The 27,857-nt window shown below is 44.6% G+C and overlaps 1 protein-coding gene and 1 pseudogene across 1 annotated transcript in view; both read right to left on the bottom strand.

Annotated features, from left to right (window-relative positions):
- Positions 1 to 9,542, bottom strand: part of KIF5C (kinesin family member 5C) — a 158,106-nt gene extending 148,564 nt beyond the window's left edge. Inside the window, exon 1 of the mRNA XM_055398476.2 lies at positions 9,049 to 9,542. Coding sequence (XP_055254451.1) covers positions 9,049 to 9,174 — 126 coding nt within the window. The 5' untranslated portion in view covers positions 9,175 to 9,542. The remainder of the gene's footprint in view (positions 1 to 9,048) is intronic.
- Positions 9,543 to 15,252: 5,710 nt separating this feature from the next.
- On the bottom strand, positions 15,253 to 15,948 carry LOC129538526 (E3 ubiquitin-protein ligase TRIM39 pseudogene; annotated as a pseudogene).
- Between the last annotated feature and the right edge of the window lie 11,909 nt (positions 15,949 to 27,857).

Genomic DNA, 27,857 nt, shown 5'->3' with positions numbered 1-27,857 from the left:
AAAATTAAAAGTGCTTTTTACCTTATCCTTCATATTTTTCTGTATGGTCTGAGGTTTTTTTCAGTGAGCATATATCAGGACCCCAGAGAAAACTATTCTTTCAAGACAATAACAACAAAATGATGAAGATGGTCAAAGTAGGGAAAAAAGTCACCAGAGCTGGACAGAGGTCAAAGATAAAAATCCAAGAAAAAAAACCTAGGCTTGGACATCTGACAGCCTAGGAAGGTCAGTATTCTTTCACTTCATTCAAAAGACATCTTACACTGAGCAACTACTCTGTTCCAAGTACTAGTCCAGGAACTGAAGATGGCAATAAACCTTCCTGCCCTGCAAGGGGTTTAGTCTAATGCCATGCAGGTACAATTTAGGGATGGTTAGCCCAGGTGTGTGGGGTGTGGTTAGCTGTGGTGGAGAAGGGCAGGCATTGAGAAACCTATGAATAGAAGCACAGATGAACACAACATAAAGGGTGAGGCTGGGGAGGTACGCAGGCCCAGAGAATGGAAGGGCTCGAATGCGCCCTGAAGAATCTGGGTTCCAAATGGCCAAGACTCTCTCCTTGACCATATTTTAATCAGGCTCCTCTGAGCCCTCTTCTCAACTGGGTCTTGAACTTGGCCTCCTATGTCTGTCCTTGCAGAGTCCAGTCTGAGCAAGACTCCTAAAGCAGTTTAGAGAGAATCCCCCCGCTCACCGTCAGTGCCTTATCACCCTACTTCAGTGCTCGGATCTTAAAAGCTTTGTATCCGGCCTGCCTGTGCCAAGGGTCCCCATACTTTTCACAGCTCTCTTAGTGACTGTCCGTCCACCTCTGCGCCCCACCAACCTGCTCCGCTTGTACTTGAAACTGACCCTGACTTCTCTTCCCTACTAGAACAGTATCAACCCGTACTGCAATAGTCTTCTTTACTGTATTTACAAATGCGGGAATAATTTTTTCTTTAACACAACATGAAGATACCAGGGAACCTATGAAGGGTCTTAAGCTTTCTGAAGCCTAGTTAATCTGACAAGTGTGCAGAGAAATAAGCACTGTGGGTCCTCTAACAGCGTACATTTTCTGAACCTGGCACCATACTCTGCAATCTAGATGCATCAGCTCGTGGAACCATCACAAGGATCCTACAAGGTGGAGAGTGTTATCATCCATATTTCACAGGCCAGGAAACTGAAACTTAGTGTGGTGTAGCCATGTGTCCAAGTACATAAAGTGAAGAAGTCACAGAGCTAGCTGGGAGTTGGTCCTGGACTGTCTGCCTTGCGTCCAAGTTTGGTGTTGGGGATGGGAGAATGAATTTACAACTCTATTTTCTCTCAAGTTCTGCAGTATTTTCAGATAACCACACACTCAACAGCTTTCTTCCTCATAAAAGGATCTTGGTGGATATGCAGCAAATAGGTTAAGGGAGGAACTTTCTCGGCCACAAAGATAGGACTTCACGGCAAACCTGAGAGAAATCAGGTGAAACTGGATCTGTCAAGGGGCTATTCTTTTTTAATGCAATAGAAACCATTAGGGAGTAGGTAGTTTTGTTTTCACTTGTTTAATAAGGAGACACAGGTGAGAAATCTGAGACGGGTACTAAAGGGAACCCAAAGGTGGGGGAAGTTTCCTATCCTAAAGGGAGAAGAAAAGTCAAGGAGGCAAAACCTTGTCATTAAACCAGGGAGTCGGGCCAGAGAAGCACAGGTGGAGGCAGAGGGAAATCCCCAGTGATGCCCAAGTTATTCAAGGAAATGCAGAAATTGGCATTTAGCAAGACTTGATTCTAGGCAAGGAAACAGGGGAAGACAGAACTGTCAATCAAGATACACTTACTAAGCAACTTGACAACGACAGTAAAAAGCACAAAGATGTTAAAAAAAAACACACAGCTCCTGCTTCTAAGAAGCTTGTAATTTACACGAAGAGGATATTCACGCAAGCGCACATGCACGTGCACACACCAACACGTGATCACTGCAAACAGGAACGGCTGATAAAGTGAGTAAATGGAACCTGAGCTCTACCTTCTGAAGGTCAGGAATTCCACGGATAAGAATGGTATGAACTAGTGGCTAGGAAGCAGGGATGCAAGAAGCGTTTTCAGGGGTTAGCCAGAATTAAGGGTGGTAATTTTGGGGGGCAAAGCTAATTCTGAAAATGAGGAAACTTACAAGAGGAAGAGGAAACGTGAGAGATAATTAGTATATGCTGAGCATTTTCTCTGTGCCAGACCCTGTTTTGACCACTTCATTTCATTTCAAAGTCCAACAATCCTGTGAGTTAAGTAATTATCTCCACTTGAAATATGACCAAACTGAGCCCCAGGAAAGCTAAGCAACCTGAAAAAAGCCCCACAGTGAGCCAGTGAATTCTTAGGCAGTTTCGTCTGACTCTTCCCAATGCCTCTACCAACCCCAATCCTTTATTGTAGCACCAACCGCGTGCTCACCATGAACAAGAGTAGCCTCCAGTGACACAAGCCAGAGTATGACTCTTGTGTTCACTCATTCCAGGATTTCAGAGGGCAGGTTCACAGGAAGCCACAAATTCATTTTCAGGTGATGTAAACACTTCTGAATTTAGGAAGAACATATCTCCACACTATTAAACACTACTGCTAATATTCACTTAGACACAGCGATAAATATACTCTTTAAAAAGTCTGGCATAAAATATAAGCACTTTTTAGTTTAAGCCACATTGGAAAACTGGCCATTTCTTAGAGTTAAACATACAGTTATGGTATGATCTAGTAATCCCACTCCTGGCTGATTACCCAAGAGAAATAAAAATTTATACTCACATAAGAACCCAAATGTAAAGGTTTATAGCTTCTTTATTCATAATCATCTCAGACTGGAAACAACCCAAATGTCCTTCAACAGGTGAATGGATAAACAAATTGTGATATACTTGTATAAAGGAATACCACTAAGCAATAAAAAGTAATGAACATTTTTTTTAAGGAATAAACTATTGATACATGGAACAACCACCTAAACCTCAATGGACTCAATCTCAAAAAGATACTTAAATTTATGATTCCATTTTTATGACAATCTGGAAAAGGCAAAGTTATGTAGAAGAAGAAGAGATAAGTGGTTGCCAGAGGTTAAGAGAAGGCAGAAGGTTTGATTACAGAGGGATGGCATGAGAGATTTTTGGGGGTTTGGTTTTGTTTTTTTTGAGTGATGAAACTGTTTCATATCTTGAGTATGGTGGTATATGGTAGGTAGAATAATGGTCCAAAATATATCTACACTAAACTTGTGAATATATGAAAGTTACAGGATAAAAGGAAATTTGCAAACTGAACTGACTGCTAATCAGATGACCTTATAATAGGGACATCATCCCATATTATCTGGCTGGGCTCACTGGAACCAGATGGGCCCTGAAAAGTGGAAGAGGGAGGCAGAGGAGTCAGTGAGAAAGATATGCCATGGAAGAAGAGGCAGAAGAGATTCGAAGCATGAGAGGGAATCAACCCACCCTTGGCTCTTAAGGTATAGGAAAGGGGCCGTATGGCCAGGACCTGAAAGTGGCCTCCAGCAGCTAAGAACAGCCCCAGGCTGACAGCCAGCAAGAGGATGGGACCTCAATCCTACAACCACAAGGACCAAATTCTGCCAAAACCTGAATGAGCAAAGAAATGGATTTTCTTCCAGATCCTCCAGAAAAGAACATGGTCCTGTCAACACCTTGGTCTTGACCTTGTGAGACTCTAAGCAGAGAAACCAGCTGACTTGATGGACTTCGGTTGACTGAGAAAAAAAAAAAGCACAACCAAAAAGTTGAGATTTATGTTTTATTTAAGGCATTTACTGAGGATTAGAGCAGGAGATGGCAGCCTCTCAAATAGCTCTGAGGGACTGTTCTAAAGAGTAAGAAAGGAGCCAAGATATACAGGAGATTTTGAAGGGGGTTAAAGAAAAAAAGAAAGTAAGTAGTGGAACATCAAAAGATTACTGCTAATCACAAAAAGCAGACATCTCAAGTTAACGATTTTAGTGCTTTTCTGTGTATGGGAGGAAGAAAGAGTCTGGACTAATTGAAAACATTCCTTTGATATGCATCTTAACTATCTAGGACCAGTACTCTTTTTTCTCTGTCCTGAATTCCCCTCAGGGTGCACCACCAACTGCAGGCGACATTCTTTGCCCACATGACGTATGGAAACTGTGTGATAATAAATGTGTATCATTTTAAGCCTTCAAATTTGTGATAATTTGTTATAGCAGCAACAGAAAACTAATACAGCATAGCTACACAATTCTATGTACTTTTCACACCCCCTACAATAGAACTATAAACCAAAAAGAGTGATTTTACTCTGTACAAATTTTAAAATATTCTTGCTTTTAAAAATCATGACTACGGACAAAAAGAAAAGTTCTAGCCATATTTCTTGACATCTTCAGCCCATAATCTCCACAACAGTAACTCAGGCTTGGAATTTGGTTTCTGTCCCCACCTCTGACTTCCCTGCCCATCCACTGACCAGAACTAATCTAACCTCCTAGAGCCTAAGGCCACTTTCCATGCCAAAGGCCAGCTCAGGGTTTGTGGCTAATATTTTGCTTTGGCTTTCAAACAAGTCAAAACTTACACTGCCTCGGGGGAGGCACCCTTGGTTAACAAGACCTGCTTTCCCAGGAATGCAAACAAGAGGAAAGCCCAAAACTGGCATGTGAAAGTCCATTTCAAAGAACCCTACTGAGAACTCTCTCAAGACAGAGTTCCATCAATGTAGATACATCAAAACCAACAGGCAGAGCTCAAAGTAATGGATGACTCACCAGGATTTTTAGCAGTTAATGAAGAAGTGTTCTGAGAAATGCTCTAAATCCAATATTTTTCTCTGAAAGAATTAATGTGGTGCCCCTCACCCCCACCCTCCACTTCTAGCTCATCACAAGTGTCATTAGCAGACCTAATTTTTAACAAGGTTGAATACAGTTCTTTACCAAGACACTCAAGAGATAGCACATAGCACATCTCTTTAAAATTATTTTTAACTACTCCCCACAGCCTACAGTCAATGAAAAGTCCATAAAGTCCTTAAAATACACCAAGGTAAAGATTTCTAGATTCAAAAAAGAGATCAATAAATATTTATTAAGTGCCTTCTGTGGGTAACACCCTGAGAGGAGCAAAACATGAACGGGTCTTGGCTCTACACCGGCTTTACAATGTCACTGGACACAGGATCAAAATTAATAATAATCTAAGGGACTTCTCCGGTGGCAGACTGGATAGATCTGGCTGCCAATGCAGGGGACAAGCGTTCAATCCCCGGTCAGGGCAGGTTGCACATGCCTCAGGGCAACTAAGCCCACGCACCACAACTACTGAGCCCCTGCGCTAGAGCTTGTACTCAACAAGAGAAGCTACCACTCTCTGCAACTAGAGAAAACCCGCACACAGCAACACAGACCCAGCACAGACAAAAACAAAAAAATTTAAAATAAATGAGAATCTCTTAAAAATTAAAAAATGATAATCTAAGGCAAAAAATTACAAGATCACATACAAAATGAATGTTACAAGAGTTCACAGTGGAAGAAACTGTGGCTGGGGCAGTCAGGGAAAGAAAGTTCTGAACAGGAGGGGGCGGGGACCAAGAATGACAGAGATAATCTCTTCAAGCTTTACCCCTGGTAGCTCAGGCGGTAAAACATCGGCCTGCAATGCAGGAGACCGGGGTTTGAGCCCTGAGTCAGGAAGATCCCCTGGAGAAGGGCATGGCAACCCACTCCAGTTCTCTTGCCTAGAGAATCCCACGGACAGAGGAGCCTGGCGGGCTACAACCCATGGCGTTGCAAAGAGCGAGGCACGGCTGAGTGACTAAGCACGCACTTCAAGATGACATTTCTTAAAAAGAGAGAAATCTAGGAAGCCCACCTGCAAAATCTTCCTCTCAGCATACACCTCCACAAGAAATGAACAGACTTTAAAAGAGAAACAATCACCCCAGTTTCAAAACAAAAATGAATTTCTGACATTCTGAATGTGGACTCACAGTTAACTGCACAGAAATTCATTCTTCACTCATCTCTATTGGGTTCTGGGCTTCTTTGGTCATCCCCACAATCTACGCCCCTGCAAGAAGGAGGGGAGAGCCCACCTAAGAGAGCCTCCACCTGCACCCGAGCCAGGTGGGCTGGTTCCAACTGAACTGACCTGGGAGCCTTCTACTCAGTCGACAAAGGGTGATATAGGCTGCGAGAACCGTCACTTCCTTTAGTTACACATTACTAAGGAATGGGAAGGGTCCTAGCACATGCCAACTCAAGTCCCAACACTCTTCAGCATCTGGCGGTCTTCGGTTCTGTACCAAACTCACTGAAAGATGAATAAAAGAATGTTCATAGCTGCTCCATCTATATTAGCCTCGAAGTGGAAACTATCCAAACAGTTAATACCAACAGTTACTGGATAAATAAATTGTGGTATATTCATATAATAAGATACTACAGAACAATGAGGATGAACTAAGTGCAGCCACACATCACAACATGGACCAATTTGACAACCATAATGTTGAACACAAGAACTCACACAAAGAGGTGAACATACTGTGTGGTTTTATGGAGCTAAAGCTTAAAAAAAAAAAAAAAACAACTAAAAGTCAGAATAGCAGTTATTCTGAGGCAGAGGGAGTTAGTGACTGGGAGGGACTTCTGGGGTCCTGAAAATGTCTGGTTCCTAGCCTAAGAGGTGGTTACGGGAGTGTTTACTTTATATAAAAAAAGAAAAATTATATACATTTATGAAAACACTTTTCTATATGAATGCTTTATTTCAAAGAAAAATTCATCTTAAAGAAAACTGGAAAGTGTTGTACTAAAGGACTATAGTAAAATAAAAAATTTTCAATTTACCCCAGATTTACAGTTGAAGAGCTACATGTGTATTCACATCCACAACCATTTGTTTAATATACTTTAGTAGTGTCATAAAATTAAGGAAAGATAACCATAAAATTAAGGACCTCTGCCTTGCACACAGATCAAAGGGATGATCTATTATTCCACTTCACTAGTTCTGGTATGTCACCCTTAGAAGACGGAGAAAGAGAAGGGCACGGAGAGGAAGAAGGTGGTGTAGGAGGGAGAGAAGGAGGAGAAAGAAAAGAAACAACTTGAGCCTCTCTTTAAAACCTCTGAAAAAATAGGGTCACCAGAACATGTTCTAGGACTGAACAATTATTGGTTAAAAAACTGTTACCAGACAAGGGGCAGGGCTAGAAGTCCCCAGTAACTCCCACTCTATCCAAATCACTGGCTGGCTCAGGAAGAGCAAATCAGCCTGTAGGCTGACCCCAGCTTAGATGTGTAACCAACAAGCTACTATCCGTCCCATGTCCTGGCCATAGATATGTCACTATCAAGTATATCAGCCATCAAGTATAGAATTTTCTTCCTCATCAGTAACTGTAGCACACATCTTTCCTTCAATTTAACACTAGGCAGATAGAAAACCCCTCCTTCCTGGCCTCACAGGCCAGCTCAGGATTAACGACCACCCCCATAGCATTTGGAGGTCACGGTTTTCTGTTGACTGTGAAAATGGGGAGGCGAGAAGGTCTTCAAGAGGAGAGGCCGCACGATGAAGCCCTTTGGCAATGCCGGAGCCTTGCCTCCGGCCTCCTCCCGCCGGAGAAAGCCTGCCTTCCAATTCTACCAGCACCTGCTAGTCCCTGGGGCCCTTCCCAGGGACTGCGGCACATCTTGGCAAAGATGCTGGGACTGTTTGGGCAGGCAAATGTCTGCCTCTGGTGCTTAAGAAGGGTCGACCTGAGTCCAGCAGAGACCCTAAGTAAACTGTCACCTGTCAATCACTTGACCCAAATACCCCAGCCACTGGGGGAAAATAGGAGGGAGGGGGTAGTCTGAGCATGCTCAGTAATCAGGATGACATCATTTAATCAATGCTGAGGCCGGGAAGGCTGCATCAGCAGCCTCGAGCAGGCTGCCAGGAACGTGTCAGCGGGGATCGGGAGGCTCCCATTAACTCGGTCCCTCCCCACGCGACTCGCATACAAAGAGGGTACCGTCAGCTACACACGCTGGGGACAGAGGAGGGGGAAGGGTGGGGGGCAGGGAAAGCTGGCTCATTTCATTTGACATATTCATTTAAGAACTAAAACCCATCGGTATACCCTCCCCGCACCAGCGGCCGCGCTGCAGAAATGGAGCCAAGTCTGGGGAAGGGAAACTTGGGAAGGGAGATCAAAAGCGAGGGGCCCCAGCCACACAAAGTAACTTGTTCTTTGGGTACAGAGGCTATTTGGCTCCGTTTGGGACCCCCGGTCCCACAGATGGGGGCGGGCGCACAGCCTCCTCACCACCCAGCATGAAACACACCCGAGGGTCTGCGAACACCAGGTGGGGGTCGCCCCACCGGGGAAGAGTGAGACTCGAGATCCAAGTCAGGACAGCCTGGGTTGAGAGGAAGCAAGAGGAGACACACGAAGCCTCCTGGGGAGGCCACCAGTGTTCCCCCAGCCCCCGCCTTCCGCGTGCAGAGCAAGGTGAAACGCCGCGGGGAGCCAATTCGACACGGCTGTGGGAGCTCGGTGCAGAGGCTAGGATTTTTCCAGTAGCTTTTTTCCTTCTTTTACCAAAACTGTGAGAAGAGGCAAAGTGCTCGATAAATCGAAACGATACCTGGGATCATTTATGGGTTACAAAGCTCATACTTTAAGGGGAGTCTGAGCTTGAGCGTAACGCGAACACACTACCCACGCGACGTGGCCAGGGCGGGGAACAATAGACCCACCCGGGCCCCCACCCCAATAACAATGGCGGCGCCGAACCCTTGCTCGCCCCCTACCCCCACCCCCGCCACCTGGGGCCGCCCCGGGGCCTCCAGTCGACCCTCAACTTGCACAGGAAGGAACTACAGGGTGGGGGATTCTCGTCAAGTCCACCCTAGAGGGCAGCCCCCAAGGGACGTCCAAAGGGGCTGCCCGAGCATCTCTACCGGGCCTGGGGCATCGGGGCGCCGGGCTGGGGCGCGAAGCATCAGGGAGGCCAGACTTCCCAGCCACTTACCCCGATCACCACGGTCTCCTCGCCTTTAAATTTGGGGATGAATTTGTCCCCGCGGAGGATCTCTGCTTCGTTCAGTGGCCGGAACCGGCACATCACTTTGATGCTGCATTCGGCTGGATCCGCCATCTCGGCCGGCGGCAGGGAGGGGGCGCAGGGATGGGTGGGGGGCCGCGGTTCGGCACAACGAGGGAAAGTGGTTGAGAACCGCACCGCCCGCAACAAGGCCGCCTACCGCAGCCTAGACGACGCTTCTCAGCAGGTCATCGCGAAATCGGCGGGCTGGGCAGCTCCGGCCGCTCCGACACCTTGTAGGTGGGCAGCCTATTGACCTTTGGCCCAGCCGGCTGCAGACCTGCCTTCCCTGGCCCTGCGCTGCGCCCCGGGCCCACCTGCCCACGACCACGCGGCGGGCGGACGAGGCGATGCGCAGGGAGCCAGCCTCTCCCTACTCAGACCTCCCGGGCTCCTGCGAGCTCAGCCATCCTGCATCAGCACCAGCGCGCACGGCCGCCTCCCCGACCCGCCCCTTCGCCCCGCCCTGCCTCGGCACAGCCCTGGTCGGTTACGTCACTGCGGGGATCCGCCCCGCCCTCGCTCAGACTCCGAGAGCGAAGCATCCTGGGACTTGTAGTCGCTACACCTGCGGGTGAAAAGACTTGGATGCTTGGAGATGGCTTTCGGGGATAGCGGCGGTGCCTAGGGTGACGCTTCCGAGAACCTGCAGATCTTGGGTGGCTGCCCAAGTCAATAAAACGATGGATGTCACATCCAGTATTCCCGGTTAAAATCTGTATACCAGGCTTCTCCGTCCATGGGATTCTCCAGGCAAGAATACTGGAGTGGGTTACCATTATCCTTCTCCAGGGGATCTTCCTGACCCAGGGATTGAACCTAGGTCTCCCACATTGGAGGCAGACGCTTTAACCTCTGAGCCACCAGGGAAGCCCGTATAACTAACAAGGTCTATATTATCTCCTTACATCTTTTCATGATCCTACAGGAAAGTCCCCTCTTAAGACCATGTCCAACCAAACAGTTATGGAGCATTTGAAGCGGAAATTAGAAGGGAAATAAGATTTGCATGGATATTTGAAGCCAGTAATTCCTGAAAAAGCTTGCTCATACATTTTTTGGGTCAGGAACTCTGTTAATATCTGATGAAAGTTAAGGACCTTTTCCATAACGGAAACAAAGACAAATAAACCCGTACACACCCACAGATTTTTTTTCATGCTATTTCAGAGGGTCTAGGGACAACTGAAGCCTGCCTTTAACACAGAGGTTAAGAAACTCTTAACTACTAGACGACGCTTCTCAGCAGGTCATCCCGAACTCTTAGTTTTGGAGAAGGAAATGGCAACCCACTCCCAGTATTCTTGCCTGGAGAATCCCATGAACAGAGGAGCTTGGCAGGCTCCAGTTCATGGGGTCGCAAAGAGTCAGACACAACTATGCAACCAACACAGACACGTTGTATAGTTTACAGACCCTCTGCCTAACACCCATTTATAATCCTGTAGAATGAACAGATACATGATCAAGTCCAAAGTTCTTTGCAAACTACATCCAGGTCCCACGATCAGATTTCTGTCTACTTATTAGCCTCATCTCTTACTGCTTCTTGTCTTGACATTTACACTCTGATAAACACCAAACTACTTGTGGCTTCTTCTATTTAAATTTACCTCTTGCTCTGCTTGCTTCTTGTACTTTATTCAAGCAGTTACTCTCCTGAAGTCAAGCATTCATGCCTATTAGTAAGTATGTATACTAGGGCTCTTACCATGGAATTTGATAGAAATCCACCCAGAGCCACTAAGTCTAAAGGAGAACTTGGGACTTCCCTGGTCCAGTGGTTAAGGTTCAGTGCTTCCACTGCAGAGGGCATGTGTTTGATCCCTCGGTCAGGAAGATCCCCTGGAGAAAGGAATGGCAACCTGCTCTAATGTTCTTGTTTGGAGAATACCATGGACAGAGGAGCCTGGCGCGCTATGTCCTTGGGGTCGAAAAGAGTCAGAAAAGACTTAGCAACTGAGCACACACAGACAATGTAGGCTTTAGATCACTATAGTGATAATCCTCTTGCAAATTATAAGTGTATCAAATTAACAAACTGTATACCTTAAACTCGAGCTTCCCTGGTGGCTCAGTGGTAAAGAATCTGCCTACAGTGCAGGAGATCTGGGTTCAATTCCTGGGTTGAGAAGATCCCTTTGAGGGGGGAATGGCAACCCACTCCAGTAGTCTTGCCTGGGGAATTCCATGGACAGAGGAGCCTGGAGGGCTATAGTCCATAGGATTGCAGAGTTGGACATGACTGAAGTGACTAAGCAACAGCAGCAGATACCTTAAACTTACACAACATTATAAGTCAATTATGTTGCAATAAAGCTGGAGAAACAAACAAATTAGTAATAGATTTCCCCAGGGGAAGGAGTAAAAGGGGGGAGGGAGGCATTGAGGTCACTGGTTAATTCCCTGACATCCATCCCACCCCTCCCTACTGAGAAGCAAGAACACACTGTGGACAAATGTCTCCAACGCTGGGCATGGCTTTGGTTAGTCTCATCAAAATCCCATACTCAGGGATGGGCAGGATGAAGCCAAGGAGATAGAGGAAAAGTTTGCCAAATATTTGGAAAGACATTCTATTTCCTAAAATTTCTCTCCCTGTCTGGAGGATAGCATTCCACATTCAATTGCTACTGAAACATTTTGTGACTATGTGGAGAACAAAGCTTAGGATGAAGCCAAGCTCTGGACAACAGAGCCAATAGACCAAAATTCCTGGGTCTTTGATTATATGATCAAGCCACTGAGACTGAACAACCCAAAGCACACCCTTCTCTAGACTTCTTTCTTGAGCCAGTAAATTTGCCTGTTCAAGTCAGCTTTCTGTGACTCACCCCAAAAGGGTATTATCTGATACTGGAAGATATGCAGGGAAGAGGTGAGCAAGGGACAGTCTGAAGGTCAGATTAAATTTACATGCCCAGGACAGTGAAAAAGCCCAAGTGACCAGAGTGAAATTCATGGGCAGTTACATCAAGAGGCTAAGTGAAACAAGCCAGAGAAAGAAATACTGTATGATCTCACTTATATGCGGAATCTAAGAAAAACAAACCAAACACATAGATACCGAAACCAGATTGGTAGGTCGCCAAAGTGGGGGATGAAATGGGTGAAGGAAGTCAAAAGGTACAAACTTCTGGGTCTTCCCTGGTAGTCCAGTGGCTAAGACTCCAAGCTCCCAATGCAGGGGTCCTGGGGTTTGATCCCTGGTCAGGAAACTAGATCCCACTTATGATAACTAAAGATCCCACATGACACAACTAAGACCCAGTACAGTCAAATAAGTAAATAAATGTATTTTTAAAAAGGTAAAAACTTCTAGCTATAAGATAAATAAATACTAGCAAAAAGTTTATGGGTATACCAAAGGGGGAGGGAAGGGTGGGATGAATTGGGAGGCTGGGATTGACCTATATATATATACACTATTGATACTATGTATAAAATAGATCATTAATGAGAACCTACTGTTCAGCACAGGGAACTCTACTCAATGCTCTGTGCCTATGTGCTGCATGCGAACCGTGCTGCATGCTAAGTCGTTTCAGTCGTATCTGACTCGGCAACCCTACGGCCCACGGCCCACCAAGCTCCTCTGCCAATGAACTTTTCCAGGCAAGAATACTGAAATGGGTTGCCATTTCCTCCTCCAGGGAATCTTCTCAAACCAGGGATCAAACCTGTGTTTCTTATGTCTCCTGCCCTGGGAGGCAAGTTCTTTACCACTAGCAGTGACCTAAGTCGGAAGGGTATCTAAAAAACAGGGGATATATGTTTATGAATACCTGATTCACTTTGCTGTGCAGCAGAAACTAATACAACATTATAAAGCAACTATACTCCAATTTAAAAAAATGTTTTTAAGATAAATAAGTCCTAGAGATATAATTTAGTACAGCATGGTGACTATAGTTAACAATACTGCATTGTATCTTTGAAGGTTGCTAAGAGTAAATCTCAAAAATTCTCACCATGAAAAAAATTTGTAACTATGTATGGGGATGGATGTTAAATAAACTTACGGTTTCACAATACATACATATATGAATACAATGCTATATGTCAATTATATCTCAATTTTTAAAACTATTTTAACAGTGAAGGAAAAAGAAACTGATTTTTAGAAAAACTTCCTGAACTATTCTAGCCCACAGAGGTCTCTGCCCTCTCAGGCTGTCGGTCCCTTTGATTTTGTACCTGAGCTCCACTATCTTGCAGTGGCATTCCTACTGAGGTCTGGTGCTGTCCTCTAGTTCCTTTGTCTACAGAGCATTTTTCTTTCTGCTAAATATGTCTTGCTCCCTTATCTATGTTGTGGAGATCATGCAGTATTTATGTGCTTTATAAAAACATTTTCTGGATGATCAGTCCATGCCCAACGTGATCACAATAATGACAAGGACAAATGAATGAATACATGAACCTGGAAACAATGATCTTGCCTTGTAGATGGAGCCTGGGGCTCGGGACCTACAGTTTTTAAATAGAATTTTGAAGCTCATTTTCTCTTCTTTTCTTTTGTGTATTTATTTTGGCCGGGCCCCAAAACATGTGGGATCTGCTACCCAACCAGAGATTGAACCCAAGTCCCCTGCACTGGACACACAGACTGGACATAAGTCCCCTACCACTGGACTACCAGGTAAGCCCTTGGACATGCATTTTTCTTTTTTCTTTTTTTTTTTTCACTTCAGTGGATCCTTTGTTCCATATTATGTTTACCAACCAAAGCATCTTGCCACAAAGAACCACAGTCAAGGCACAAAGGTAAGAGGAGAGTCTGGACAAAGTCCCGTTGAGGTGGTAGGAGGAGCTGAAATGCCCTCAATAAACTGCAGTTTCTTGTCCCAGTCTTCTGTGAACCCCTGATTAGTCAGTAGCAGATAATCCAGTCATTTTAGTTTGGTTTGGCATGCATTGTGTTACTTTTTCTGACAACATATGTACCCTATAGGTTGTTTATTTTGGCCTAACATTAAAATGATTTACATTCTCTGATAGGAGAAATGGCAAAACGTGAAGGATGGCAACAAACAAAAAACCAGCTCTTATGAACACTAGATCCAGGCCAGATGCACACAGGCCAAAGGAAGTTGTCTGTCTGGCTTTTCCCTAAACATACTACCCTCTTCTACACTGTCCCCAGGGTAAGGAAGACACCAATTTCTTTCTCCCTGTCTGGCTTGGATACCATAGCCAGGTAACAAGGTTGACAACATGGGAGCAGCTACTTGGAGGCATTCTTTAAGGCCAGGGCTATGGATAGGAATGCTATTCTTTTTTCTCTAATACCTGTCTCTCTCCTTTCCAAGTTCCCGTGGGGAAGCAGTAAGAGGGTAGACATGTCTTGCATGATCTCTTGCATCTTGCCCCTCCAGATGAGCAAGGTAACAGCTCTTGGAGACAAACAACTACAAGAAGGCAGGCGATAAGTCAGGCCTGCTGAAGATGGAGGCAGGGACCTGGGTTCTCTTTCTTCCTACTCCCTCCTCCTCACATTCCTACCTCTGGTCAATCCTACTCATAATGGAACAAAGAAACCCTTCTCTCTTTCATTAGTCTTTAGGAATCGGTTCCTTTAGCCCTCTTTCCTGACCTTCGTTCTAAACTTGAGGTCCAATCTCTGCCCTGAAAATAACTCCTCAACTTCTAGACCCATAAGAACAACTGTCATTCACCTTTATTTCAATTAGAGGTACAAAGACCCCTGTGATCTTCCTAAAAAAACAAGTCTATTCTGGGTCAAAGGAACCCCTGAAAGACTGTACAGGGGTTTCTGTTTCCTCCTATGGTTTGAGCAAGTCAGACCCTTCCACAGACTTGTTGCTTCTGGAAAAGTCTCTCCTTCCTTCCCAACCAGTCCTTGTGCAATAGAAAACCTGGTGGACTTCAGGGGAGATCACCCGCTGAGAACCAGCTCTCCACCCTGTCAGGAGGGAGACACTGCAGTGCTCTCGACCTAGTCCAGTCCTACCTACTCCTCCATATAAACCATTCGGGAAACCAAGGTGTTCTCCCACACGGTTCAGAACCAGAACCAGGCAGACACGAAGACATTCCAGCAGGTCACAGGAAGGAAGGCCCGGAGCTCTTGACCCTGCCTCACCCTCATGATTCCCATGCCCCTACCTGTCACTCCCAATCTGTTGGGGGCCCGATGGTGAGTGGTGCAGCATTCTTCCGACCGGCCCGGATGCCTGGATAGAAGAGGGGCCAAAGTTTCTCAGTAAAAGTATCAGTGAAGGTGTAGATATGAGAGCGGTCTGTGACGTTGTAAAAAGACAGTGTGCCGGCCTCATAGTCTAGGAATATGCCCACCCGCTTGGGTTTCACCTTGATGTGCAAAGGGGTAAAAGGCGTGGTGGTGGCTGCATACTTGTCCCCGTTCCATAGCCGCACCCGCCAGTAGCCGGTCTCAGGAAGTGGGGTCAGTTCTCCCTTCCGGCTCACAGAGTTCCGGCACACGCCCACTGCCCAGTGGGTCTTGTCGCCCACCTCCACCTCCCAGTAGTGTCGACCTGAGGTGAAACCCTCAGTAGCCAGGACGCAAGGGTAGAAGGTAAAACGCTGTGGTGTATCAGGGAGATCCCAGAGTCTTGTCTCCACAAACTTGACGCTCTTATGATCTTCTGACAGGACTAGGTTAGGATGAGCAGTTTCAGGGTCCAGGGTCACATCCGCAATTAGCTGTTTTAGGATTTTCCTTAGTGCAAAGTACTGTCGGGGGAAATTGCTGAAGTTCTTTTCCAGCTCTATGGATACTGAAGTCACCTCCATGGTCTTCACCTTCTCACATTTTTCCAGGGTACTTTTGACATCCTTAAGCATCTCGAAGCCCAACTGTACTGTGCAAGTCCCCTGCACTGGACACACAGACTTGACATAAGTCCCCTACCATTGGACTACCAGGTAAGCCCTTGGACATGCATTTTTCATTCATTCTGCTGCTAACAAGTTCTGTGACTTTGGGAAAGATATTCAGCTTCACTGAATGATTTTTTACACCATCTGTTGAAATGGTGCTGAAAATACCATCTCTTCTGGATAAGTGAGAATTGAAAGAGAAGTATGTGCCCAAATGTTTGGAAATAAAGTCCAGGAGAAGTTGTGAAGAGATTGGGAGAATCACGGCTTCTAAGAAAACAATGAGAAGAAGAAAGAAAAGTGTGTATTAATACAAAGTATGTAATTTTACAAAGTATGTAAAATTCCAAAGCCCAGCATAATGATAGGCTCAAAATGGCAACTCAATAAATGTCTTTCATGCATTCATGCATTATTTACTCACTTATTCAACAAACGTGAATTTCCCATTGCAGCAATGAATCCTAGTAGAGGCATCACCTGCTTCAGGGCTGGGTCAGGTCCTGCTGTCCTGTATTTTGCTCATGGTTATGTGAAGAGGTATGGGGACTTCCCTGGTGGTCCAGTAGCTAAGAGTCTGCCTTCCCAATGCTGGGGGCCCAGGTTCAGTCACTAGTTGGGGAACTAGATCCCACATGCCACAGCTAAGAATTCGCATGCTACAATTTGAAGATTGGAGATTGGAGTGCCACAACTAAGACCCGGTGCAGCCAAAAAGAAGTTAAGAGGCGCCATATGCTTTCAGGACAGCACCTGCTCCACTGCTATCCTTCCTGGCCCAGCAAAGCCTTCTTGAAGCTGGAATGTAAAGGCCCTTCGAGGGCAGTTAATGAACTGAGGCACTAAGGGTAAAGGCACAAGGAAAAGGCCTAAAACAGATTCCAAGTTCCCCAGTCACTATTTCTTCCAACACCTCCATCAGTAACACCTGCTTGACCCTATAACTTCAGTGTTGAGAAGAGACAGAAAATAAACAAGGAATTTTCTGAATCATTTGGGAAAAAGTGAACAGTCTCCCTTTGACTGACTTTAGACTGATAGAAATCAAGGCATGTGAATCCCACCCCATCCCCCTTGTCTCTGGAGTGATCAGAGTCATTTTCTGAACACTCTGCTTCTCTATTCAGCTCAGTCCTAGATAACAGTTTCTGTCCCAGTCTCCACTGCCAGTGAGAAGTGCAAATTGAAGCAATTATCTGGATTGTTCAAGGAAAAAAAAAGCCTCAGAAATCCTTCTGCCTGAGTGATCTAGGTAATTGCTTCAATTTTCACATCAGCTCCCCATCTTAGGCAGTCACTGGGATCGTCATTTAACTTAAACCCTGGGGTCTGCAGGTTCTGATGTGGGTTTAATCATTTCTGATGGCCTGGGCCCAGCTCCATTCCTGTAAGTACAAAAAATATCTGGCCCCAGTGAAGATTAAAAACCAAATGAACAGGGGGAAATGTTTTTTAGTGTTTAAAATCCCTTTAAAACTTGAAAAAAAAAATAAGTCTATTTCCATGGAATGGAAAATCAAGACGTCTTTTAAACTATAGCACCTCAAGATGTCCAAATAACCCAGCTCTGCAGGGAAGAAGCAAAGACTCACTTCCTTTTATCACGACATTAGCTGATCTGAAAGAGAGCCCGTTTTCTTGCCTGTTTCCTTGTAGAGGAGCTGACATATCAACGGAGATTTATTTTACTAGATTAAACCTTTACTATTAATTCCTGCAGAAAAAAAGAAAAAATCCAGGGCACTGGATGAATAAGATGGCTAACTATTGACTCTAAAGAGGGAGAGGAGAGCGAAAAGCCAAACTCTTTTATGTCCTAGGGGTGGAGGTAGGGACCCACCTGTGCAGGACACTGGCTACTGGCTACCAGGCACAAGGCCTAGTTAGGAGTCAAGATGCAGGAGGTGAAGGGCATGGGTGCCCCTGCCCTTCTCTGGGCTGGCAGCACAATCCTAGTGTGACGTGAATGTCAGCAGTTCCCTCATTTTTTAGCAACTATATCTAACTTCATTCAGGCCCTACTTGGAGACAGAGTTCAACATTGCTAGTTCCTCTAAAAATCCACTCTCAGGAAAGCATTGGAAGTAATTCAACTTTACTGAAAATGTAACAGGAATGACAGATTTTTATTGCACACTCCACAGAGAACTATTTAAAACTCAGACTCACGTCTCCGAAGTTCTATCTCCATCGTCCACCAGGGAGGGTCTCTTTTCATCCCAGCACCCATGCGACTCCTCTCTCCAGGTCCTGACTTTTCCTGCATCATTCTTCCCTGATGTAGAGCTTGTCCGTGGCGTCCCAGCTCCATCCCAGCCTTGCAGCCTCTAACTCATCCGTGTGCTCAGCAGATACATGGGGCTGCTCTAGCCAGCAGCCCCATCCTCCTCAGACACCATCGGAAATAGGAATAAATATAAACACATCTCCTATCACCAACAATGGAGAAACAGAGCAGCATCCTCAGCAAATCAACTCGTTGTAAATATGTTAGATAAAGACCGAGAATTCCAAGAGGGATGTGGTTCCCTATGGAGGTTCTCCTTTACCTTTTGAAACAGTAAGTGAGACTGTTTTCTTCAACAGAGGTCAGAGAAAGTACCCAAAGATATGAAGCCTTTTCTTCAACACTGGTATTAGTTACCTACTGCTGCATAACAAATTACCCCAACAGCTTGCAGCTTAAAACGACATTCACAGTGGGTCAGGAATTGGGCATCCCTTAGCTGAGTCCTGTGTGCCAGGTTTCATCTTTCATGCAGCCATGGCAGCAACCATCTCTAGGCTCAAACTGGGGAAGGATCCATTCCCTGCTCATTCTTGTGGTTTGGGGCAGGATTCCATTCCTCTTTGGTTGTTGGCCAGAGGTTACCCTTCGTTCTTTGTCCAGTGAGCCTCTCAAGAGCTGTAGATATCATCAGAGCAAGTGAGAGAGAGAAAACAAAACCAAAACCACAGTCTTTCATAGCTTAATCTCATCTAATCATGTTTCCATACTTACTTGATTAGATGTAAATCGCTAGGTCTAGCAGACTTCCAAAAGGAGGAGATCACACTTTGCTGTGATTGTCAGGAGGCAGGGCTCATTGGGGGCGATCTTAGAAGGCTGCCTATCACAACAACCTATGAATGAATTAGCTGTCACTTACCTGTCATTTACATTGAAATAGGGCAGAGAGTAGACCTAAGGAGCACAACTTTGGAAACAGACCCTTCACTCAAAGAGCTTCAGTCTAATCGGGAGACAAGATATACAGAGATTAAAAGAGAAACAGCCATTCTTAAACAACAAAAAACCTAAGTGGCTCCTATCAAAGGAAAAAATATACTAAACTTCATAAAAATATAACATCCTATATATCAAAAATCATACACAGGGACTTTCCTGGTGGTCCAGTGGTTAAGAATCCACCTGCCAATACAGGGTGCACAGGTTCAATCCTTGGTCAGGGAACTAGATCCCACACGCCTTGGGGCAACTGCACCACCGCTACTGAGCCTGCACTCTAGAGTCCATGCCCTGCAACAAGATAGGCCACTGCAATGAGAAGTCCACGCACCGCAGCTAAAGTACACACAGAGCAATGAAGACCCAGTACAGCCATAAATAAACAAACAAGTAAATAATCAGCTAAGGAAGGTATTGCAACATATACGACAAAGAGGCGATATTCATAAAGAATGCTTACTAATCAATACGACAGCTGTAATGCACAACAGAAAAAAATTAGCCAAGAGCATAAACACTCAACAAACAGAAGAATTACAGATTATCCTTGAATGCATGAAAAACTATTCAGCCATATTACTAACCAAAGGAATGCCTATTAAATCGGCAAAGATTGTTAAGAGTAACAACACCCAATACTGTAATGCAAAGAAGGCAACTTTCTCTTACCCTACTGATAGGAGGGGAGATATGTACAATTCTTCCGGGAGGGCAACATAAATCAAACCCTGAAATGTGTACAGATGCAGACTTTCTACTGAAAGTGACAGAAATACCAGGCAAGCAAGCATTTGTACCTTCAGGGAACAAGAAGTGCAAACTTGAAAGGAGACATCTGGGAACTAAAATTGGAAAAGTGCATTTATGCCAAATTACTGAGAGCCTTGGACCACAGGTGGTGATGTCTGGGTGGCATTCAGCTGACAGTGGGAAATCACTGGAGGTTTTTAAGGAGAGGTGAGAAAAGAGTTCTAAGTCCAGTTAGCAACACCAATGAGATACAAATCCAGGGAAAGAACTGGAGAGACTCATCACTCTCTCATCCCATGGATCCACTTTGGCTTCACTGTACAGCAGAGCCAAAGAGATAGCCCTTCTTACTGAATGGGGATTAGATGGATAGCTTCAGCCTTTTGGTCTCTCTCACAGTGGCCTGAAACAACAACTGTGTATTATTTCTTGCCAATCTATGACTCACTGCACATTTCTGCTGACCTGGCTGGACTCTCTCACATTTCAGGGGATCAGCTGGCTGTCAGTTAGTCTAAGATGGTCCAGTCTCCTCTCCACATCTCTCCACCACCCCAGGAAACAAGCCTAGGCACGTTCTCACAGTGAGGTAGAGTGAGCAAGCCCAACTATGTAAAAAATTAGGTACAAATGTGCATGTACTTTTCAAGCCTCCACTAGCCTCATACTTGCTAACGATGGCCAAGACAGAGTGAGAGAGAACTGCAAAATCCCAGGGCAAGGCTGCAGATATGAATTGAACTGTGTCCCCCCTCAAATTCCTATGTTGAAATCCTAATGTGACCATCTCTGGAGATGGGGTCTTTGGAAAGGTAATTAAAGTTAAATGAGGTCATAAGAGTAAGGTCTTAATCTGATAGACTGTGGCCTTAGAAGAGAAAGATGCGATTGTAAATGGAATTGTTTCTTGAATTTCTCTTTCTGATCTTTCATTGTTAGTATATAGAAATGCAACAGATTTCTGTGTATTAATTTTGTAACCTGCAACTTTACCAAATTTATTCATGAGTTCTACCAGCAACCTAAATGTCCATAGACAGAGGAATGGATAAAGAAGATATAGTACATATACAATGGAATATTACTCAGCCATGAAAATGAATGAAATAATGCCATTTGCAGCAACATGGATGGACCTAGAGACTATCATACTAAGTGAAGAAAGTCAGACAGAGAAGAAGAAATATTGTATGACATCCCTTACACGTGGAATCTAAAAAGAAATGATACAAATGAACTTATTTACAAAGCAGAGAGAGACTCACAGACTTGGAGAAAAACATAGTTGTTGGAAGAGGGGATGGGAGGAAGAGGCAGTTAGGGAGTTTGCGATGAACATGTGGACACTGCTCTATTTAAAATGGATAACCAACAAGGGCCTACTGTATAACATATGGAACTCTGCTCAATGTTATGTGGCAGCCTGGATGGGAGAGGAGTTTGGGGGAGAATGGGTACATGTGTATGCATGGCTGGGTCCGTTTGCTGTCCACCTGAAACTATCACAACGTTGTTAATCAGGAATACTCCAATACAAAATTGAAAGTGAAAAAAAAAAATGAAGAGGAAGAGAGAAGTACCCTCCTCTCTCTCTCTACCATGCGAAGGTACAGTGAGAAGGTGACCATCTGTAGCCACAGAGCTCTCACCACAACCTGACCCTGACGGAACCTTGATCTTAGACTCCCCCACCTCCAGAAATGTGAGGACATAATTTTCTGTCTATGGCATTTGGTTATGGCAGCCCAAGCCGACTATGACGTGGCCACACAGAGGCCGTTTACTACCATGAGGAGGGTGGAAGGAAACAGGAAGCAGGGAGGAAGGGAGGGGAGGAGGGAGGTATACTTACTTTTAAATATGTGTAGGCAGGGGTGGTATGAATGAGGTGTTTGGGACTGACATATACATACCACCATGCATAAAACAGATAACTAATGAGAACCTACTGTATAGCACAGGGAACTCTACTCAATTCTCTGTGGTGACCTAAATGGGAAGGAAATCCAAAATAAGAGGAAATATATATGCATAGCTGAGTCACTTTGCTGTAGAGCAGAAACTAACACAACATTGTAAAGCAACTGTACACCAATTAAAAAGTGTGTGTAAAGTTGAAAAAATGAATGCATTCCATCCTCTTTCATCTGAAAGTGGGTCATATGCCCTGTGCCCATCTGCAGTCTCCATCTGTGAGCAGGATGCAGTCAGAAGGTGAACTGAATCAGGATCAGGGAGCAAGAAGGGTCTTGATACTGACTCAATTTATTTCAAAAAGACATAGAAATGGTTTGGGGATTTTCCATGCGTGGGACAAAGCAAATTGTGTGAAACGTTCCTGTTCTGCCTGGAGGCCTCTCATCACAGCCCACTCTTTGCCTATCTTCTAAATGTCAGGTAAGCCTGAGTCTTAAAAAGCAAAGTGTCTTCCTATTTTAAAAAAGTTTGAGGATATCTATAGGCCTCCCTGCCCTAAAATATAAATATAAAAAAATGGCTTTAATGAGCAAATCTACCTTTATATATATATATTTTTTTTTTGTTTTTGGCCACACCACCAATGCATGTGGAACTTTCCCTACCAGGGAAGCCTGCAGCCCCTGCAATGGAAGCGAGGAGTCTTAATCACTGGACCACCAGGGAAATTCTACTTTAATATACTTCTGGTTGAGTTACTAAAAGATCCAAATCAAAGGAATATTTATATTTATAAATATATCAAAGGAATATTTATATTTATAAATATAAATATTTATACTGATTGTAAGACTCCACCATAGGAAACTGTACTGCACAGCTTTAAGAACTTACAACTCAAAAATAACATGTATATTCTTGCTACCATAGGAGCTACTAAGATAAGCAAGGCATGGCACCTGCCTTCCTAGAGTTTACCATCTAGGGGAGAAACACAGACCTGGAAAATAACTGAACCTGGGGTTTCAGAGGTGTGGACTTGTCATGGTCACAGAGTAAGGCCATGTCCTTGTGGAAGAGAGGTGGGGTCGCCACTGCCAGACCCTGGAAGAGGGAGGCAGGCCTCAGGCAGGAAGGAGAAGTTTCCAGCTTCTCTCGGGGCTCCCTGTTTGGAATCCTGGACATCAAGGGGGTCCAGTAGTGCTGGGACTTGAGATAGCCAGGCTGCATGAATGCAAACTCCTGTGTGTAACCACAGCTCCCCTTCTTCCGTGTTCACATGTCAGGAGTGAGAGATTGGAGGCTAAGGAGCGAGTATTGCTGGGGGAGGGGGGTCAGCTCACCAAGGAAGGAAGGGAAGTGCCTCAGTCACCCAGGGAAAGCCACTCCTGGCTTCTTCATCCCAATATCTCTATAGCATATTGGGAGCAAAAATGATGCATCTAGATGGAAATATGATTGGGGGTTGGAGACTGAAATGGGGGAAGAATCAAAGTCGGAAATAGACACTGAGAAGAGTCTCCAGTAGTGGCAGAATTAAAAAGTGGGGGATGATGAGAGTTAACAAAAAACTGTAACAAGTGGTATCTCCGGTAGATTTGAGAGATAAGAAGCAACATCCTCTGTCATTCTGATTTGTCATCGTCTAGAAATGCCAACTCTGAAAGACCCCACCACACCTGCCAGCGGGGACCACCCAACCCTTGGGTGCCACTTCTCTGAAGACCAGGCTGCCTGCACTTACCAGTCTTACCACCCCCAGGCAGAAGGTTGTCTCTGGCGGAAAAGCTTGGTAGGATGAAGAGTTCTCCAGAAGCAGAGCCCAAGGTGGGCAGTGCCATGGCAGCTGTTTCTTGAAGAGTGAAGCGAACAGAGGAGTGAGGCATGGTGAGGCCACAGCAGACTGGCTCTGGAATGGTCCCAACAGGAAACTCTGACATATAATTACACCCCTGTCCGTCTAGTCAAGGCTATGGTTTTTCCCATGGTCATGTATGGATGTGAGAGTTGGACTGTGAAGAAAGCTGATCGGTGAAGAATTGATGTTTTTGAACTGTGGTGTTGGAGAAGACTCTTGAGAGTCCCTTGGACTGCAAGGAGATCCAACCAGTCCATTCTAAAGGAGATCAATCCTGGGTGTTCATTGAAAGGACTGATGCTAAAGCTGAAACTCCAATACTTTGGTCACCTCATGTGAAGAGTTGACTCACTGGAAAAGACCCTGATGCTGGGAGGGATTGGGGGCGGGAGGAGACGGGGATGACAGAGAATGAGATGGCTGGATGGCATCACCGACTCGATGGACATGAGTTTGAGTGAATTCCGGGAGTTGGTGATGGACAGGGAGGCCTGGTGTGCTGTGATTCATGGGGTCGCAAAGAGTCGGACATGACTGAGCAACTGAACTGAACTGAACTGAACTGAGGAAGGGGGTAGTCTTTTGTATCCCAGTACTGGTCAGTCACTGGATGTGTGGAGTCCTCTCTCAGGTTAAGAGGAGGCCAACTCTCTACATAGGAGCTTTAGAGAGCTCCCAGCACCAGGGGAGGGGCGCACAGCTGGTAAGGGGGTATGTGTGGGGCACCATGGCATCCACAACGGAGGCGCATGCTCAGCAGAGAGAGGGACCTGTGAGTATGCTGTGTTCAGAGCATAGCGCTGGTGTGTAAACGATGAGGCTGTAAGTGAGCATGGGATGAGATGATGCTGGAGAAAACACAGTCACCTGTAAGATGCCAGCTACATGTCCGAAATCTCACAGGTTTGATGTGAAGACAGACAAAATGTTACTCCAGAAACTAGAAAAGCTATACCCAGGGGCTAATAAATTAAGATTTGTTTTTGATAATCATAAATCCATGCAAGAAGGACTGTGGATTAGGAATTACATTCCAGACACTGTGCTGGGCATTAGGGATTCAGCAAAAACAAATATAGCCTTGGTGTATGCTCTCATGGAGCTTATGGTTTAATGAGGGCAACGGACACCACAGTTACAAATACCTGCTGCTGCTCCTACTGCTGCTAAGTCACTCCAGTCGTGTCCGACTCTGTGCGACCCCATAGACGGCAGCCAACCAGGCTCTGCCATCCCTGGGATTCTCCAGGCAAGAAAACTGGAGTGGGTTAGCTATTGAACTGTAATTGTGGCGAGTATCAATACTTTGGAAAGAAAAGTGCAGAGTGTGTGATGGTGTTGGCTGCAGCTAGTGCCATTTAAACTAAGATGGGAAGAAGGATGGGGATAGAATTTGAGGTAGATGTGAGAGGGGAAAGGATGCCAGTGGTTTTAAGTAAAAAAAGAGAAGCTCGTGGTTCTGGAGCAGGTAGATAAGCAATGGGGCTGGATAGTTCAGGGATCAAAGACTGAACCATGAAGATTCGACTAGATAGACTGTTAAGTGGATAGATCCATGGATAAATGGGTGGGTGGATAAAGATAGAATAGATAGAATCTATCTGTATATAAATATATCTGATTATTGATCTGTAATAATAGAATTTATTATATCTGCTAATGCTGCCATAAACTGAAAACTTGGATTCATTCTTATCCTCTTACCCCCTTTTAGATGACCAGACATATGTTTTCAATTGATATTAACATTTGTTACAAATCATCACCATCAGGTAGAGTACTAGATTTCAGGTTCAGTTCAGTTCAGTTCAGTTCAGTAGCTCAGTCGTGTCCGACTCTCCGCAACCCCATGAATCACAGCACGCCAGGTCTCCCTATCCATCAGGTAGGATGTTTTTCATTGTTCACCCACATCACTAAGTCCAGTACATTCTTTGTGTAAAATATAGTTCCTGACAATCTTATGGTTGCCAGGGGAAAGGGTGGCAGCAAGGGATAGTTAGGGAGTTTGGGATGGACACACACATTCTATATTTAAAATGGATAACCAACAAGGTCCAACTATATAGGACAGAGAACTCTGCTCAGTATTATGTGCCAGCCTGGATGGGAAGGGAATTTGTGGAAGAACATGTAAATATATGGCCAAGTCCCTTCACCGTTCACCTGAAACTGTCACAGCATTGTTATTGAACAGCTATACCCCAATACAAAATAAAAAGCTAAAAAAATAAAAGGAGGTATAGAAGCAATCAATAATTAAATATTGTTCCTGTATGTCCCTCCTTACACATGCCTAGCAATTATCCTAGACTAAGCTCTCTTGACGTCACACCTAAATTACTGCAGGAGCTTGACTGCTTACTCTGCACCATATACTCTGATCTGATAAATTCACAGATAAACGTGAATTTATCTGTCCAATAGCCACTCTAAGACTTAATTCCATTTTTACTATTCCATAAATTACACACACATAAGGCAGCATACAAAAATGAGAGGCACAACTACAGAGAAAGGGAAAGCAGAGTTACACACAATTGCAGGAAAGACGATCACTACCAACACCACCTTCAAATAATGAGCTAGCTACAAAGCTACTAGACCAAATATGCAAGTTCAATAAAGTGGTCAGATGACAAATAAGTGGATGGAATCACTCATTTTTTTCTGTCCATCAGGAATATTCAGCTTCATAAGGAAGACGAAATGCCATTAGCAAGAGCTCAGGGTTTCATGTAAAGGTGGAAAGAAATAGACACTTGCCTTATGTAAACAATAAATAGAGAAGGGCCCAAGCTTTGGAGCTGCACTGCATAGGTTTCAATCCCAACTCCACTTTATCATAGATCAGTGAACATCCTGTGCCTCAATTTGCTCATCCATAAAATGGGGATGATAATCATACTACCTCAAAGGTGACTATGAGGATTAATAAAATAATACACATCAAGTATTATGTGTTAGAGCAATGTATGGCAGAATAAGCTGTATAGAAGTGTTTGCTGTTATTATTTTTATTTTTTATTATTAGCTCTTAGCCAGCTGTCACCTACCCTGAAATTTTGCCTTAAGCCCTGAGTCTCACAAATCCTTCCTTGAACACAGTTCTGTGATCTTCTAACCTCCATCTCTTGATTAAAACAGGGGTTCAGTGCAAGTCCAAGACCCAGGCACCATGCTAGCTCTCCTATCATTATTGGCCCCCTTTTAACTAAAAAGGGTATTTTCTCCCAAAGTGACCAAATTTGCAGTGATAGATACCACTCAGCAGCCAGCAAGGATGACATTTTACTATATTCAGTTCTAAGTTTAGCTCCTGGGAACTAGTCTCAAACACCTTCATTTAGAAGAGGATCTTTGCTGTATATTTGCATTTATAAAATTTCCATTTGAATGTAATTCTAGGTCCAAAATTATTACCTCTACAAGGCAGTTTTTAAATGGCAAAAGTTGTTTGTTTTTTATCCTCTTCACTATCAAGTTCCAAAAACTATTAGGATCCAGGTCTCAGCTTGGGCATGCCAGATACAGATGTCCATTACCTTCACATTCCATACAGTAAGGGCTGCATCTGGATAGTTTGACCACTGGAACATCAAGATGACAAGGAACCAAAGGTATCTGCTACCTGGAGGCCACAAAATATGCATCAGGGCCTCCAAGCTAAAGATGAGTAAAAGAGATTACCTAGTGCTATTTTACTATCTTTTTTTCTCCTTTGTTACTCTGAGCTTTCAATTATCTTTAAAGAATATCTTCTAGCCTGTTCTCAGCTGTGCCAGATAGAATCCAGGGAATAGTTGAATGCTGTGTGACCTCATACTTGGGTTGAACCCTCAAAAGTAAAGCAGTGCTCCCTGAAGTCGGCCCATAGGTAACAGTGAGAAAACTGCAGGAGAGAAGTGAATCTCAGAGAGGGGATGAGAGCTTCAAGGTCCAGTTAGCACGCCTCACCTGTTGGTTCATCCCCTATAGTTGGCCTTGGATGATCTGGACTAGATTTTATTAGCTAGCCATCTAATTCCTTTCAGTCTAAAACTAAGTAGTATTGATCCAAGGAGGAATTTATATCAGGTATCAGGGCTCAGGGAGTTAGAGGTAAGTGTTAATGAGAAT

This window comes from Moschus berezovskii, chromosome 2 (assembly GCF_049115385.1).
Source record: "Moschus berezovskii isolate FMDL1 chromosome 2, NW_MosBer_1.0, whole genome shotgun sequence".
In the NCBI taxonomy this organism is placed as follows: Eukaryota; Metazoa; Chordata; class Mammalia; order Artiodactyla; family Moschidae; genus Moschus; species Moschus berezovskii.
This window is presented reverse-complemented; position numbering and strand designations above follow the sequence as displayed.